Source organism: Varroa jacobsoni, unplaced genomic scaffold, assembly GCF_002532875.2.
Source record: "Varroa jacobsoni isolate VJ856 unplaced genomic scaffold, vjacob_1.0 scaffold_1036, whole genome shotgun sequence".
Classification (NCBI taxonomy): Eukaryota; Metazoa; Arthropoda; class Arachnida; order Mesostigmata; family Varroidae; genus Varroa; species Varroa jacobsoni.
In genome coordinates, this window is record NW_019213938.1 from 23,677 (window position 1) to 39,147 (window position 15,471).

The following is a 15,471-nucleotide window of genomic DNA, read 5'->3' on the forward strand; positions in this document are numbered from 1 at the left end:
CTACCGTTTCCGTTCGGGACCATTCTGTTGGCAGGTTTCTTGCGAGCAGGATGTTCCTGATCAGGTAACTCAGAAATAGAAATAATTAAATCAAGATTATAAACGAACACAATTGTGAGCCCTATAGTATGATACACCTCGTGAATGCCGTCAATAGAAATAGGCATTATGATTAAATTGCCGATATATTTCCCTGCAAAAGTAAACAGAGTACATACTTATGTTGCCTTTTAGTGTGTGACAATCATATTTGGAAATGTACGGTACGCCCTTTTGTATTTAGATAGCATATGATTTGACTACTGCGGATGAAGGCACAAGTCGCCTGCACACATTCAGGTGGTCTGGAGAACTAGTGCCATGGTGATCAGGCCACGTCTGTTCCTTTTGCTAGGTTTTCATAAGCAAGCCAAATATACACTTCAGGACTCTGCTTCTATAATCTGAGTGATGAACTTTTTCTATCTGGATGAATTGTGTTGCATATAGCTCAATTCAACGTGGTGACTAGTTATTGGTGCCTTTTGATTCTCGATCAGTAGAGTCAATATTCGAAGTCTCAATAATAATAATTATTATTACAAAGTGTAAGTACTAACAGCTAAGCAGAGGCCATCTACAGATCCTCCATTTACTGAAGGGTGAAAATATACAACGAAATGCCCACTCCGTTCATTTTATTGAAATAATTTGTCGTACGAGGTATGTCATCTTTTGTTTGTTGGTTTTGTTTTAGCATCTGCCATATGCACTAAAGATTTCCTGCCACAACTCTATTGACGCTACCTAATGTGCGGGCAGTCCTAGACTAAATATATGTCTTTCTTCGAATGCAAACTATCGCTACCCGCCGCAGTAGTAGTGCTGTGGTGGCTTGCAGGAACATACAGGAACGTTTTTGTTATTAGCAACTTGCATGAAAGGGACAAGCTAAAGCATCAGGTCACTATCGGTGCCTCAACGGATATGAAGGGACCCTATGGAAAGGGACCGGACAGGAAGAGACACTAAACACCCTCCAGGTCCCCAAAGGATGACACACGGCACCCTTCTTGCCCGAACACTGACAACGGTCAGACCAGTCCGTGTGGGAATAAAAACCCAAACACGCCTTGATTGCACCGCCGCCATCAAGCAGGCGCGCATTGCTGCTGGCCACTGCGGCAGAATTCTCAGTCCAGGAATCTTGTTGCCTTTCTATAGACAACCCTCTACATAAAAGTGTAGCCAGTCAGTCAGGTCGGGTGCCTCGTCCCTTATAAGTGCGCTTCTCACGGCTGACCGAGCCATATACACTGATGAACCAACAGAATTGGTCATCAGTGAAGCGTAGCTCGCATCTCTTATAAGTTTCTGATAACTTCACTTCGAAGATGTAAAAATGTTGTAAAAACGAATGTAAAAACTCCACTGCGCTGCGTAAAAATGTCCCCTTTTGAAAACCTCTTAAAGGCCTTTCTAGGATGGACCTGGCGAAAAATAATATTGCTTAACCAATTTCTTTGGAATAAAGAAATATATGTGAAATGGGTTGCGAATTTGCAAATCTAGCATGATCAGGATTTAGACGAATGTTCTGACTCGCGGCAGATAAATCAGCAGTAATCATTAACAATTATTTTTTAACCACTCGTCATATGAATCTCGTTTTCGCAAGGTCGACCTCGGATTTAGTCAGGTCAGAAGGATGCAATAGGCCAGATCAGGCAAAAATAACAGGTAATTACAGAATATTCATAAAAATGTAATAAACAGTTCTTGGTTGATTCCACTTTTTCGGTTCACTGTAGAATCCATCAATATTTGTGTATCTTTTTCCTACACTAAGTTACAGCAAGCGCACTTTTAATAGTCAAGTCTGTAGGCATCATTTCTCTAGTTGAAAAGGACAGGATCTCTATTAAAGCTTATTACATTGCATAGTATTCAGATCCGGGCCATCTTTTATTTTGTCGCTGAAAATGATTACTATCAGATAGAAGGAAGCATTATTATCCTTACATGCTGAATACATTACCTCAACTCTAAATGCTTTTCCTTATTTTTACGGTGCTACAGTATGGGGTAACCAGTGCCTTAAGAAGGCAGCTATCTTTAACTTTCCGAAAATAAAGCACGGGGTTGTTAATCATCCATTGAATAAAGGAGTGTGTTTGTTTATACTTAGCTCCGGCTTCTTCGTTTCTTGTTATATATTATGTATGACTCAACTTACGCCGACGTGAAGCTACCCCACCTAACTTTGCCTAGCTTAGTGGATATACTCCTGCGTTTCGCCCGCCGAAAGAAAACCTCAGAGTCAGCACGTCAGCACTACTATGTGTACGATATACACTCACTTAATAAAGTGTCCTATTCTAGCTTGCAATTAGTAAGGAGTTTTGGTTAGCCTTTCCGTTGCAAAGGCTGTTCAGTACAAGCGACCTATAGATATTAGTCTATTCCCTGCCCCCAGCGTCGTCCGCCTGCTACTTTCGCTGCTGCGTACACATACGCAGGTGAACGGGAAGATCTGATCGGTGCTTGACTAAACAATGAGCTTTCGAGAAACTACAATGGCCAGTCAAATACCTGCTTGGCAAATACGACTATTGAATTTCTATATAAAATCCGCCACGTTCTAAGCTTAAATATGTTATGAATTGGTAAATCTTTTTGTGAGATCAGCTAACGGAGGGCAAGCTTTAGACAGTGGTTAAAATGAGCTACTTCAGTATGGACCAAGTGGGTTAAAAAGGAAAGTTTTGAATCGTCCTATATGCTTGTGTGTGTGTGTTGGCCGCTATTTGATTATGAATAAAGAGTTTTCTTGCATTGCTTTTATGCTACGTAATAAAATAAGGCTCCTCTTTTTAATAATTAGGACCTAAATGTTCACGTTGGCTGCTAATGAAGTTGGAAACACTACATGCGTGTAAAGCTGTCTTTAATTCAAGTTAAATCGTAGTTTATTAAACAGCTGGATCGATGCGCTGCTTCAACCCTGTCTTCGGCGAAGAATTCAACTGTCATATTCTACTCGTTTCTATTCAATTGCTCAGTACCAATTACATACAAAGTAATTCTTTTGTCGAGGAGAGTGGAAAAAAGCTGATAGACGTGTAAGTATGCCCCTAAGATACAAAATATACATTAATTGCCAATAAGTTCTTGTCTAAAACAAGTTTTTCTACGATTTCTATTTAATTGGCGTGGTTTTTCCACGTGTGTTTCTTGCACAACAGAATATTACCAATAAGCTGATGAAAATAGGAGTGGTTCTCTGAGTAAAGCGCATCACGCACCATGCCCATTTATTAATCCTTATTATGAAGCCGTAGCTATATATTCCTCATATGTTAATGTTTTATGTATATATCTCACATAAAATTATCATTCATCATGTCCATTAATATCCGAGCAGCTTTATAGCGCAGCGGAAATTATGTCGAAGGAAGTCAAAAGGACTCGTTCTATTCGATGCTATGGTCTATCTTATCTATTTTATATGTCCCCAAACTTCTGCGCTGGGCCCAAACACTGGCCAACTGATGTGTCGTTCCGACTCGAGATACGCCTTCAGCTTAGGGAGAGCGCGTACGTGATTGTAGTATGTACGAAGCGATTTTGTTTCCGGCGTATCAATCACCCCAGCGTCTAAAATTTGGAAGATATCGAGTATTTCGAATAGAAGGAAGTCCACGTACGAGATTTCGTCGCCAAACAGGAAGCGACGATTTTCCAGACGATTCGACCATGGCTTTAGGAAACGCGGAATCGCCTTGATCAGGCCTTCGGGGGCTATCCAGTCTAGTTCGTCCTTAACGCCGAACCCATAGTATACATAGCTCATCCTAAATAAAATTACGTTCGTCAAAACGGATAAATCGTAAAGTTATAATGCGTTGTAACTTAAGTTTGTCGTAATTTCGGACAATTGAACTATTTTCGAATGGGAAACTAGAAGAAATAAAAGTATTGTTTTATTATCGGCCCACGATAAGGTCGCATCAGCATTATTAAGCTTCTGATTAATAATACGTGCCTTAGATCATGGAGTTGCTGCTCAACCATATCGACGATAGCTTTCTGCTGGAGAGGACTTCTGCTTGAATTGAGCTGGACACCTGTCAGTTGATACTTTCCGCCCAAATACCTGAATGTTATTTTCCATTTTGGGTTAGATTTTTTTTAACAGGATTCTCGTATCGCACTCATTGATGTGTGTGATTGGTTAATGGTGGTACCGTTTTCCGCCAGAATCCCTTCACTGAGCTAATGTCAAACGTGAATAATTTACTAAATACGTTTTGTTCTGTATAATCCTAAATAAGTGTAGCATAATTATATATTTCAGCTGGCTTCGGTAATTATAATGTAAATTTCAGAAACCTATATATGCTAGTGAAAGCTTCGTCCTCGCTCTGTGGGAAAGTTCATTGTAGGTCATGCTACAAACGAAATCTATAGTGTTCAAACGGTAAACGGTAAAATCTAGTAGTGTTTGGTTAGGTTAGGTTAGGTTAGCGTTTATAGCACAGTTGGGAAATGTATTGCCTGAAGTTCACTTACCGGAGAATAGCCATTGATTGTGTCAATTTGAGGTCGTCATCATCGAATAGATAAGGTATATTGGGGAACTCCATTCCCAGTGATGTCTTATCGTCTTGCCACTTGGGAGCTAAAAGCGATTTACGAATTTCTACGTTTGTCTCGAATATAACGTTACATAAAAGGTTGCAATTAATCTTATAACAATAAAGGTTGCACACAATCTGTTCATCACCCAGACCGGACTTAAATCCTGTCTGGTTCACATCTAAAATGTATACGTTATTATTAACAATTTATACTCTAAATAACATCGTATTAGATCAAACCCAAATCCAATTAAAAATACGAGATTCAGCTTTTCCCTTTCAGCTAAATCGGAACGAATCTCTTCGTTATGACCGCGGGCAAATCCTCCTTACAGGACTATAGATTACTGGGATACGTCTTATGAACGCTGTGGTCACCTACCATCGGAAGTTTCGTAACGAACCTCATCGTATTCTGCGCCGACGTACTCGAGCAGGTAACGAATTGGCGAGCAAAGCCCTCGTACATTCCAGTATCCTAATTTCATGGTAGAAATCCTTCCGGCTCTTCGTTTGCTTGTGAAATGACAAATGTACCTTAATAAATCGTTTTTTAGAACAAACAGCTCTAGCTTGTAATTATGGTAGGCAGTAGCAATCTTAAGGTTCATTACTCAATTGATATTGTGGAATCCGATGTCTTCATGCAGAGGAAATTGTTCATAGAACGAATAGGCTATTATTAATGGTATTCTTTCTAACTATTATACAAATATATGTATGTACATAGAAGTTACACAATTCTTGTTTTTGGGAAGGGTCGAACATATAGGGGTAATTGTGCAATAACGATCATAAGGACTTTCCTCGCGGAAGAGACGATCCCCCGTTGACTCATAGCTCTTCAATTTTAACTACTATTATTTTACGCTGCCCTCGTGTGACACTGCTAGCCGTTGCAAGGACAGGTGTCTCGATAATACTTGATTGACTCGATAGACGATTGTGTGCTAACGACTAGTTTTAATTCACTGGCTGTATCAACAGGTACAATAATAATAATAGGCTTCTCTTCAATATTCAGTACCTAGAATAGGGTGGAATGAGTAACATTTGTATAGGTTCTTTATCAAGTTCTTACATAATGACCATTAAATAAACGACAGGTTTGAAGCCATATCGTAAAACTTTTACTATAACTAACTTTCAGCTGTATATTGTACGACAGCCTTCGATACTACGCTTTTAGAATCGATTCGACAAAAAGCATTATGATCTAATCAATATTTTACGTTTTACGTCAGCGATTAGTTCAGACGGTTGTCCGGCTATCACAAAAAAGCGTGTCTACGTCGGGTTTCGAACCCAGAGTATTTTAAATCGGATCCCTAGGCTTAACTGGCAAAACATTCCGTACTGCACTGCCATCCAGACCATCATCTGGATATCGGTAAGTGTTCAGCAGCAAATAAAGTGACTTACTTTGATGTACTATTACGACAGGGTAATATCATAGGCGTTTTTCCATATTGATCAGCCTATATATTTATTACGATCTCCGACGAAGCTCTCAAGATGAATGTCTGACATTCGAAAACGTGCGAACATGAATAGGTAAAATTTTTTAAAAGTACAATTTATCCTTTACAGCTGCTCGGTTATTTAATTGTATTACTTTATTTGTGCTCAGTACCGGTAGTAAGTAAGCTAAACATCTGGCGCCATAAGAGCGAAAAAAAAAGACCATCCGAACGCATTACGAGCAGAAGTTACAATGTTCAGCGTAACCCAGAAAATGGGAGGCACACACATGTCAGGAACACCCCACTAGTCAGAGATTCATTTTAGCGTAAGTTTAATCGTAGGGAAGCCGCACTTTTCAGACAACATGTTCTAATGAATTACTATTACAGATAATGAACGCAGGTTGATTAAACACCTTTTTAATGAATTGTTCGCTTTTGTTGCTGTATTATGAGAACGACGTTCACATTTGACAAACGCGTGTTACATAAATGAACCACCTAAAATATGAATACGGCTGCGAGGCACGTCCACAATTATTAGACCTCAGGACCAGCTGGCGTTCATTTTACTGTTTATAGATCTTCTCCTGTTCCACTCCGATCGTAGACAGACGTACGCCGAGCAAACCTGCATAGATGACACACGCCGACTTCACTGATCCGCTTGTAAACGCGCTGCAGGGTCGCGTAATATCTTCTGCCACGTGTTCAACAACATCGCCGCCGTATAGCTAGCTATACGTAGAATGGCTTCAAAACGGTAGAATCGATGCAGGTTTTCGCCGTTGCCGCTCTTATCCGGTTCTCGTCCGGAAGTCAGTCAAACAGAAAGTAACAAGTAGCCGATTGTTTTACTGTCGTCTACTTTTACGGTTGTCCCCGTATTAAGTCTCGCTGCTGACCGCGTTAACAAGCCGCCGAACACGCCAGTAACTGTAGCTAGGTTCTGCTTAATGCGGATTATGACGGTACTTGTGCGGCTATAGACGACAGCAGCGACGCCAATCATAGGAGACCCAACGTACGCTTACTAGTATTGTTGTTGGCGCAATTGGTTGGAAAATAGTATCACAGAGAGGTGGCTCGGTGAGGCAGGAGAGGGACCCGCGTGTAAGTGACACGCCGCAGATCGTCACTACGTCCGCAGCAACAAGAGCCAATAAGTAAATAATTCACACGATCGCCAGAGAGAAGATGAACGAAAGACACCGACAAATGACTTCGTTCGACGATATCGGACATAGATAAAGCTAGAAACGAGGCGACAGGGACAGCTGCGGCAGCACTGTCCATCGAAACGTTTGGGCTCCTTGCCACCAGATGGCGGCACAGGCACAGGGTCGTCCCTAATTAAGATTTAGTTAGCGGATAGCTGTTAGGCATAGGATGACAACTGTAAACATAATAGAATTGAAATAGTCCAGAGGACTGGTGGTACTTACTGCCATGCTGGTGGACAGATTCGATGTCCACGGGGGAAGTAATATCAAATAGGTGGCAAGATAAGGAGAAGCTGCATCCGGAAGGGCGGGGCATTGACCAGCCAAGTTTGCCACCTTCAAGAGTAATGAACAAGTCTCGTATGCAGCTTGTCGTGATTGCTCTTTATAGTCTAAGTTGAGAAAAATATTTAATTAGTTTACACTCGTAGAGCTAAAATTCGCTACGACCCGGGCGCGTAATTAAAGTGTATTTGCTTTGCTAACCAATTATGAGATGACTGAGTGCGTTGAACACCCCTTTGCGTGTCTCTGCGTTGATTGCGTTTAATGAAGCAGACGATAAACTTGTTTAACAACAGGATTCAAACACTGGGCTCATCTGACTATAGCTTCTTATACCGAGTACAGCTTCTATTTTCGTTTAGCAAGCAATGATTGCATTATTAGAAAAAACCGATCAAGATTTTCGTTTGTCGTCTGTATCTTTCATTTAATTGTACTCCTGCTCCAGATCACCTTCATTCTATAATTTTTCTAAAAAACTGAGAATGACTTTAGTCGTGCTTAAAGGATGCCATTACTTCATTTAATAAAGTACTACGTTAGAAATCCTCTACTGATTTTCGAAATGGCGGCACATCTCACTACGGCGAACGTGTGGTTCCGGCGTAGCAAGTCATGAAAGACAGCTTTAGAATATGTAAATTTGTACTATATCGGAATTATGGTATATCATTAGCTAACTAAAAAACGAATATCCTGAACGGATTCAGTCAGGATAATCACGCAGTTCTAATAGCACGATGCTCCAAAGTACTCGCATCGAAACTGAGATGCTTTTGACAAATTTTCAGCTTGAACGTAGCTTATTATTTATTAACGTTCGACTAAATAGAATGGAGAAATACTTGTGGGCATATAGGTTATTTTTCTGTATTTTGAATATTCTCTCAGTTCGTGTATCGAAAACCCGTATTTGGTTCCCGTGGCCTTGACCACACAACTGGGTATACAAGAAGGAACCACTAGAATGTGGAGACGCTTTCATTTTTTCAAAATCAAATGATAAACATGTGTATACATACGCGCATACATACATAATATTTTTTGTCTTTCTAGGTGATTTGTCAACAATAGACGTTGCAGTGATGAAAAACAAAAAAAAATGTAAATCCCTGCCACCGAAGTATATCTACATACTTTTCGATTAGTTGTCAACGCTGCTGCCAATGGTGAAACTCAAAACTCGCCTAAAGGGGAACGACGTGACGATGTAGTGAAGGTATCATACAATAGATGGAAAAAGCAGTAGTTCTAGGATTTAGACAATCTGACAAATTCTTAGAAGTTGCCGACGAAAGCTTCAGAAGACGGCGTACCGCAAGCGTTCAATTTGTGATCGATGCCTGAAAACTGCGAACTCATTGTTGTTCTGCAGGTATTTCTTCAGGCATCAGTAATGAGAAATTTCAGATAATGTCAAGTATTTTCTTTTTCAATTATTAGTACAGAACGTGCTCTGACGTGCGATGTACACACGTGCGAGATGCACATTTTTAAAGGATCATATAGTATCATCTTAGCATTTATGGTGTATTTTATATCATCGTGCTTCATGAGTTAGCCGTGGAGCGAACTGCAACAAAACAGCTTCACCAACGAAGCGATATGAAGGGTTAGCTTCGAATGAATGCGCAAGTCAACAATATATAGGAAGTCGTACGATGTACGGAGTTCAGATTATTTTCCTCTTTGACCTTTTTGACGCTTAGCTTTAATGCTCAAGACTCTGTACGTGCATGCCAATATATACTCGATAGATAGTTAACTACTAGATAATGGAGATAAATTATAGAGCAGACTAATTAGGTTAGCTTTCTTACTGCACCTCGAATCGGTAGTCACGGGAAAATGCCACTTGCCGCACAGAACGTCGAAGTTCTCGGCGGGAATCCAAACCAATGGGTAAGGGCTATTTCAGCAGCTAGATCAGTACAACACAGTGTGAAGTCGTATATAAGATGTCACGCTGATTCATTCAGAAGGATTCCAGATACGACACTAGGATGAGGACCTTCAATCAGGTATTGTCGTTTCGCCAAATATCGGTGTACCTCAAGCTAAACTGAACGCTACTAGGTTAACTGGTGGCCTCGTGTAGAATGTAAAACTATTAGATTCGTTAACACCGGATTTATCTTGGCTACTACTCTACCTCGGTGTCCTACTAGCTAGAGAGAGGCCGTTAGGACAGCAGTTGTTGTATACGCTTTGCATACATCTTTTGTCCCGAAAAATTTTCTTGAGGCTTTTCCGAAGCGTAAAAATATCTATTGTAATTTACAAGCGACAATAGTCTTGTTTACGTATCGATAATAATCATGCATGTAATAAATTCAATTGGTCCGTAGTTCTGCAGTGGAGGGAGAATGAATGGCGCAGGCATAACAGTTCCTGCCTTCTGAGATATTCTAAACAGTATGTCTATCTACGATACAGCTGGCGCCTGCCTAATTATGATCGCTACGATCATGACGAACGGCGAAAAAGGAGCAATCGTGAAATGTATATACAGTTACGTATTTGGTGAACCGTCAGCTCTTGCCGCCTTGACAGACAGTCTGTCCATGTCGCGATAGCAAAATTGAACTGTGGGGGTGCATAGGACATCTAAACGTTGACGTCCTCAGTGTGTCATGCCAACGCTACGGTCCTCCGTTCGTTAAGTAACGATTTTGACATCAGCAGAATTTTAACTTGTAAAATACCTGTATAACTTGTAAAAAGATACTCATTATAGACTAAATACTACCAAAATTACTTCCAATACTAATAGAGCTCAGTTGTGTACACCGTTTCAGTTTTCTGCTGGGTGCTATCTGATGTGAAGCTGTAGCAAGATGAATGATGTGAGAAGCAAATATATTGACGTAAATTTCGTAACGACTCAACAGTGCTTTGTGTATATATGCACGTATACGCACAAGGGCTTTGTTTTTTCCAGAGCATCAAAGCCGAAACTTCGACAGGAACCGTGTAGTAATTTTCGTTAACCCATATCCCAGTGATGATTTTCCATGAAGGAATAATCAAAAGGATTAACGGTCGACGCAATGTGTGCACATGTGCTGTGATTATCCGGTTATTCACGATCACAGGATAAGCGAGTGTTAGGACATCGGTCCAGCGAAGTAGCTAGCAGTACCGCTGCTTATTACATTGTTGCAAGTCACTGTCTTGATGGTTGCACTAAATAGAAATAGCAACATCAGTAAATTTTTCTGTATTTATTGTTTAATAAATAATATAAGTTTAAACGACGTTAGGTAAGTTAGACTACCTAACGGGTCCATCTGTACATCGAATTTCAAGGGTCTCTTTTTTTTATTGACTGATATTTTTCTGTTATCTCCAGTTAGTTGTCCGACAGATAAATATTGATAGCACGTTCATTACCATCGAACAAGTATACTAATAGATAAATTGCTTGCTATTGTTAATTTCTAGCTTGTCTTTATCGCCCTCGGGGCCGTTTGGTTCGTGGGGGTGCTTTCGGGAGCTACTTTTGGTTATGGTGGCTATGGCGTGTACGGCGGAGGATGGCCGTATGGCGGATACGGCCTCAATCGGTACGCCTATGGCTATTATAACAATCCATTCTACTACAGACGATTTGCCAGGATGTACGACCCATTCTACACTTCAAGGGGAGGCTACTTCAATCGAGGAGGGTATGGTAACTATTACGGCGGTTACTACCTTTAGTCATAAAAGGCCAAACGGTAGCCAAACTGTTTCAGACAAAAACGAATCTGAGAATTGAAGATGGTAGAAGGGGTGCGTATAGATGAACTGGTCGATTCATGCAACTAAGATGATCGGCCCGAATCAGTTTGGAGTTTTGCACAGGAAAACATGCGAGTGTAAAAAGCTACCTATTCGATAAATTTGAAAAACAGACGCAATACACAGTCACGCATGGATGTTTATACAACTTAAAAATATATCTAAATAACAATTAAGGAAGCAATACATGAATAATTACGCAGTAATAAAAGTTGGTGTACTTTTGTTAATGCGAACGGGTCAATTTATTAGCTACTTTGGGACTTTCTTCAATTTTGATAAAATTTAGATATTTTCTTTATAAATGTTAAAAAATACCGCAGTCATTACGCAGGCTTAATTCGATACCAATATAATAGGAATCATATGTTAAATTATTCAGTTTGATACTTTAGTGTAATACGGAATCCCTACATACCCTGCGACCGCCGGCGTCCTGGCAGCTACCTTGCTAAATTGCTTGCTTTGCTAGCCTAAAGTGTATTAATACAGTCCTCAATATTGGAAGAATTGTGCGAAAAGTCAGTGAAATACTATCACACTATATAATACTATAATAGAAGCTCTATTATATTCTGATTCAGTGAGGGAGTAATAATGCGCTAGTGTTTTATTCTGATCAACGACAGGTAGGACCTACTCAGAGATCAGTCGTCTATCTTCAGTGCACTGGTGTTAAGCATCATTTTAGATGGTTGGCTTTCAGTATTAAACGAAGTGTATATAGCTTCAGTTTCGAGCCTAAATCATCACGTGTCTCGAAGTTGACTAGACAAACACTTCAGCATGAAAGGTCGGAGGACCTTTCAATTGCCTTTGCTTCCCGTCAAATGGGTGGCGCCCAGCGCACGACCATTCTTCGTCTAGTAAATAGCTACACATTGCGTCTGCAGACCCGGTTTTGGTGCCATCATTTGTGCAACGTAGCGTATACAACTATTCTCGATAAACAGATTTCATTCATGTAACAATCTACCATTGGCTGTGAGACTTGGCTTCTCTCAACCACATTTGACTTTTCTACACGGCGCTTAATCTGCGCAATTATGTAACACTCTGTATCAGAGATAGCATATATATCGCATCGTGATCAATTTTGACGGTCGATCGATCAATATCTTCCGTAAACTAATCCTTATATAATTTCAGCTGATCTCAATGCTGTAGTCAGAGGTATTCATTCTGTGTTACTACTTGATATTGCGTGTACACACACATACATACATACTAGCTAATCACCGAGTATTTATCCTGTTTTTACGTATAATGGTTAGAGATGATTACGTATGCATGAGCACATACAATCATACACTTTGTGACAACTGTGTGCATATCTTGTACATAATCATAGAATATGTAATATATGCATACTGTTGAATTGCAGCTTCATATGCACTTACAACATAGCACGTACGTACCTACATTCGTATACGTGGAGTCAGCTTCAGTCGATTCCACTAAGCCACGCGCCAGGATACGTACTATGCACTGTAGCCGTGGTGACAATTCGATAGCAGATTATATCCATTGCGTGCTATCGCAGGCGGCGTGTAATGTTTGACACAAATTCGGTTGGTCTTACCTACATTTAGCTCATTTTTAACACGACTGGCCTTATGACAAGGACAAAAGAATGTCCTGTTCCCATCAAGAGTGAAAAAGTTGTTGTTAAGATAGTCTAGCACCTGTTGGTCAGAGGTCAGCCGCCCATGGTCGTGCGTCTAGTCACATCTCAAGCCCGCCGCTTACAAAGGATTAGGTGGCTGATGTTCTGCCTCCCTAGGTCATGTCAGGTACCTGTGTGTATATGACAAGAAATGCTGGGTTAGATTGTAAATATGAGCAATAAAAGTATAAATTGAGCGACCACCTTAGCAATTCGAGTCTGTGCGAAAGTTAGTGCTTATTATAGGTACACATAAAGCTCTGTTGCGTAGTATAGGACCGCCAGTTGAATGGCCCAGGTACTAGCCATTGTTCGAGAAGTGAGAAGACACTGCAGTAATGTGCGCACCAAGCCAACCTGACTGCATTAACTTTGTATAGCTATTGTATATATATATATATATATATATATGGTAAATTCGAATCTATGGTCATGATCATCTATAACGTGGTGGCAGTATTTTGCCCAAACGATATCCTATGCCAATATTTTTCACGGACAATGATATGTGGTTCAACGAAACTACGACACGTTCGTTTAAATTGACATACATACATGTAGGCATTTTCTTACAAAACTGGGTTATATCTCAAAATCTCTTTAAAATTAACATCGGCTGCTTCGATATATCTCGGAAATGGCCCAAAGTATAGGGCCACATAGACCCGTTTTACCCTGGCCTCCAGGATTATTGTGTAATAGAACTCAATGCAATGACATGTATAAAACATAATTTGTTTTCCGTTTAGCACCGAAAGTACAGCTTTAACACGGGCGAATACGTTGGGTCATTATAACGATATCCTAGTTTCTCTTTTTCATTGTGCAGCAAAGCTTTGATGAAGTACAGAAAAAATCGTTAGCTATTTTATATAGCCTCACGTTTTGAAAAGTAATCTATACAAAGTCTCTGATTTATGCGCAAAAAATTATGTTTAAATGTTAGAATCTCGGGTAAACGTTCCCTTGATGGAAGGATTTCTCCTTTTTTTTTCTCTCATATGCTTCCTGTTTCATATAGTTCGAGTTTTTCTACAAACATCTATACGCTCAGAGAAAAGGCATATAGGGAAAGTACGCTTAGCTTAACGCAGGTTATTCAATGGTCGATACTTCAATTCATGTGTCCTTATAATGAATGCCTTCTAATTAATCAAACTCGACAAAACGGATGGAAATTACCTAAGGTCATCCTGGTGTTAGAATAAGATCGATTAGGTCTTTATTATGAGTTATATACAGGTAAAGAGTACCATATACGAACATCGTCAAGCTGGCTTCCCAGTTAACTTGGTCTCGTGGTAAACATGACCTATATTATCTAGAAATCACTAAAGACAAATTAGTTCCAACTTAGATTGCTTCTCATATCATCAGAGATCGTAACTTGACGTTGCGTGTACGCAAGAACAATTGAAAGATTTTACGTGGAGTCAAGAAGCTCCTCATGTGACATATACAGTAATATCTAAGCCTTCTATATTCTAAACAAATACGACCTCTATTCATGCGCTTTTCCATTTTTCAAGTAGTTCCAATAATTTAATTTAATTAAATAATGATTGAAATTAATGATGAAAAGAAAAACCTATTGTAATAAGGCACGTCTGCCAAAAATTGGTTTGAACGTCTCCAAAAAAAGTTAAACTCTAAAGGATCATTAGCGATAGCCAAAACAACATAGATTTTTTTGGAAAAAAAATCGTATTTTTTTGTCATCCAGCAATGCTTTTTCTCTAAAACAATTGACAATTTTCCTAAAAACTAGTTGTCTGCATTGCGTATCGGTTTATATTCTTAAGTAGCCCTAATATTCGCATCGGATTAGAAACGAAGGTTCTTTCCTTGTTGAAATAGCGCAGCGACCGCAAAACGGTGACGGGTTGGCGGTGCCACAGTGACCGCTTGGATAAAATCGGAGTAAGGGATCTCTGACACCGATGAAAGAGATCGCTAAAACAGGCTCATAGGACAATATAACAATAAGGTAACGGAATGACTAGGGCGATACAGCACCGACATAAGCATCGGAGGAATATAGAAGCATCTTCACAACAGGGCCATCCGGTATCTATGTGCAATACAGTTCGTGATTCGTGGGGGAAGATTGTGAATGAGAACACAGGTTTGGGGGTTCATGGGTGAAGATGTGCGAATGTTGCACCTGTGGCAGTGCTTGCTGCCATATAGGTTGAGTGGCTCCAACCAATCGGGGTGGTGCTATTATTCCGAGGCCTGTAATTTATTACTGCCGTTGCAGTGTGCTAGAGAATTCGTGATCTCGCTCATCCTATGCATAATCTTATCGAGTATGCTGGAGGACAGTAGAAGGACTGCAACCATGATGATGTATCTAATGTGTCTGACGCCGCCAAGGTATACCTTAATCGTGTATTTCTATTCGATCTAATTTCGGTGCCATTGTGCTATAT

General features: G+C 40.1%; 2 protein-coding genes across 8 annotated transcripts; one reads left to right on the plus strand and one right to left on the minus strand.

The window, feature by feature from the left end:
* Positions 1-3,267: 3,267 nt before the first annotated feature.
* LOC111265979 (glutathione S-transferase class-mu 26 kDa isozyme 47) lies at positions 3,268-7,268 on the minus strand. 7 transcript variants are annotated; one of them, XM_022843077.2, is made up of 5 exons: positions 6,584-7,268; positions 5,002-5,135; positions 4,552-4,660; positions 4,025-4,135; positions 3,268-3,833 (listed from the first exon to the last, which is right to left on the minus strand). In XM_022843077.2, the coding sequence occupies exons 2-5, from the start codon at positions 5,105-5,107 to the stop codon at positions 3,479-3,481; spliced, it is 681 nt and encodes a 226-aa protein (XP_022698812.1). In that variant the 5' UTR covers positions 5,108-5,135; positions 6,584-7,268; the 3' UTR covers positions 3,268-3,478. The 7 variants fall into 7 exon arrangements, with proteins under 7 accessions (XP_022698812.1, XP_022698811.1, XP_022698809.1 ...); XM_022843076.2 differs by having other exon boundaries at positions 5,002-5,126; positions 6,499-7,268; XM_022843074.2 differs by having other exon boundaries at positions 6,499-7,268.
* A 2,270-nt stretch (positions 7,269-9,538) lies between these two features.
* On the plus strand, positions 9,539-11,609 carry LOC111265980 (uncharacterized). The gene is made up of 2 exons (XM_022843079.2): positions 9,539-9,611; positions 11,035-11,609. The coding sequence occupies exons 1-2, from the start codon at positions 9,594-9,596 to the stop codon at positions 11,290-11,292; spliced, it is 276 nt and encodes a 91-aa protein (XP_022698814.1). The 5' UTR covers positions 9,539-9,593; the 3' UTR covers positions 11,293-11,609.
* The last annotated feature ends 3,862 nt before the right edge of the window (positions 11,610-15,471 follow it).

Bases quoted from the DNA above. Each gene is read 5' to 3' on its own strand.
- LOC111265979 (XM_022843070.2), bottom strand. From the start codon at position 5,230: ATGAACCTTAAGATTGCTACTGCCTACCATAATTACAAGCTAGAGCTG. The intron at 4,661-5,001 runs GTAGGTGACCAC...AATCGCTTTTAG, and splicing joins TCGTTACGAAACTTCCGATG to CTCCCAAGTGGCAAGACGAT. The intron at 4,136-4,551 runs GTAAGTGAACTT...AATAACATTCAG, and splicing joins CAATCAATGGCTATTCTCCG to GTATTTGGGCGGAAAGTATC.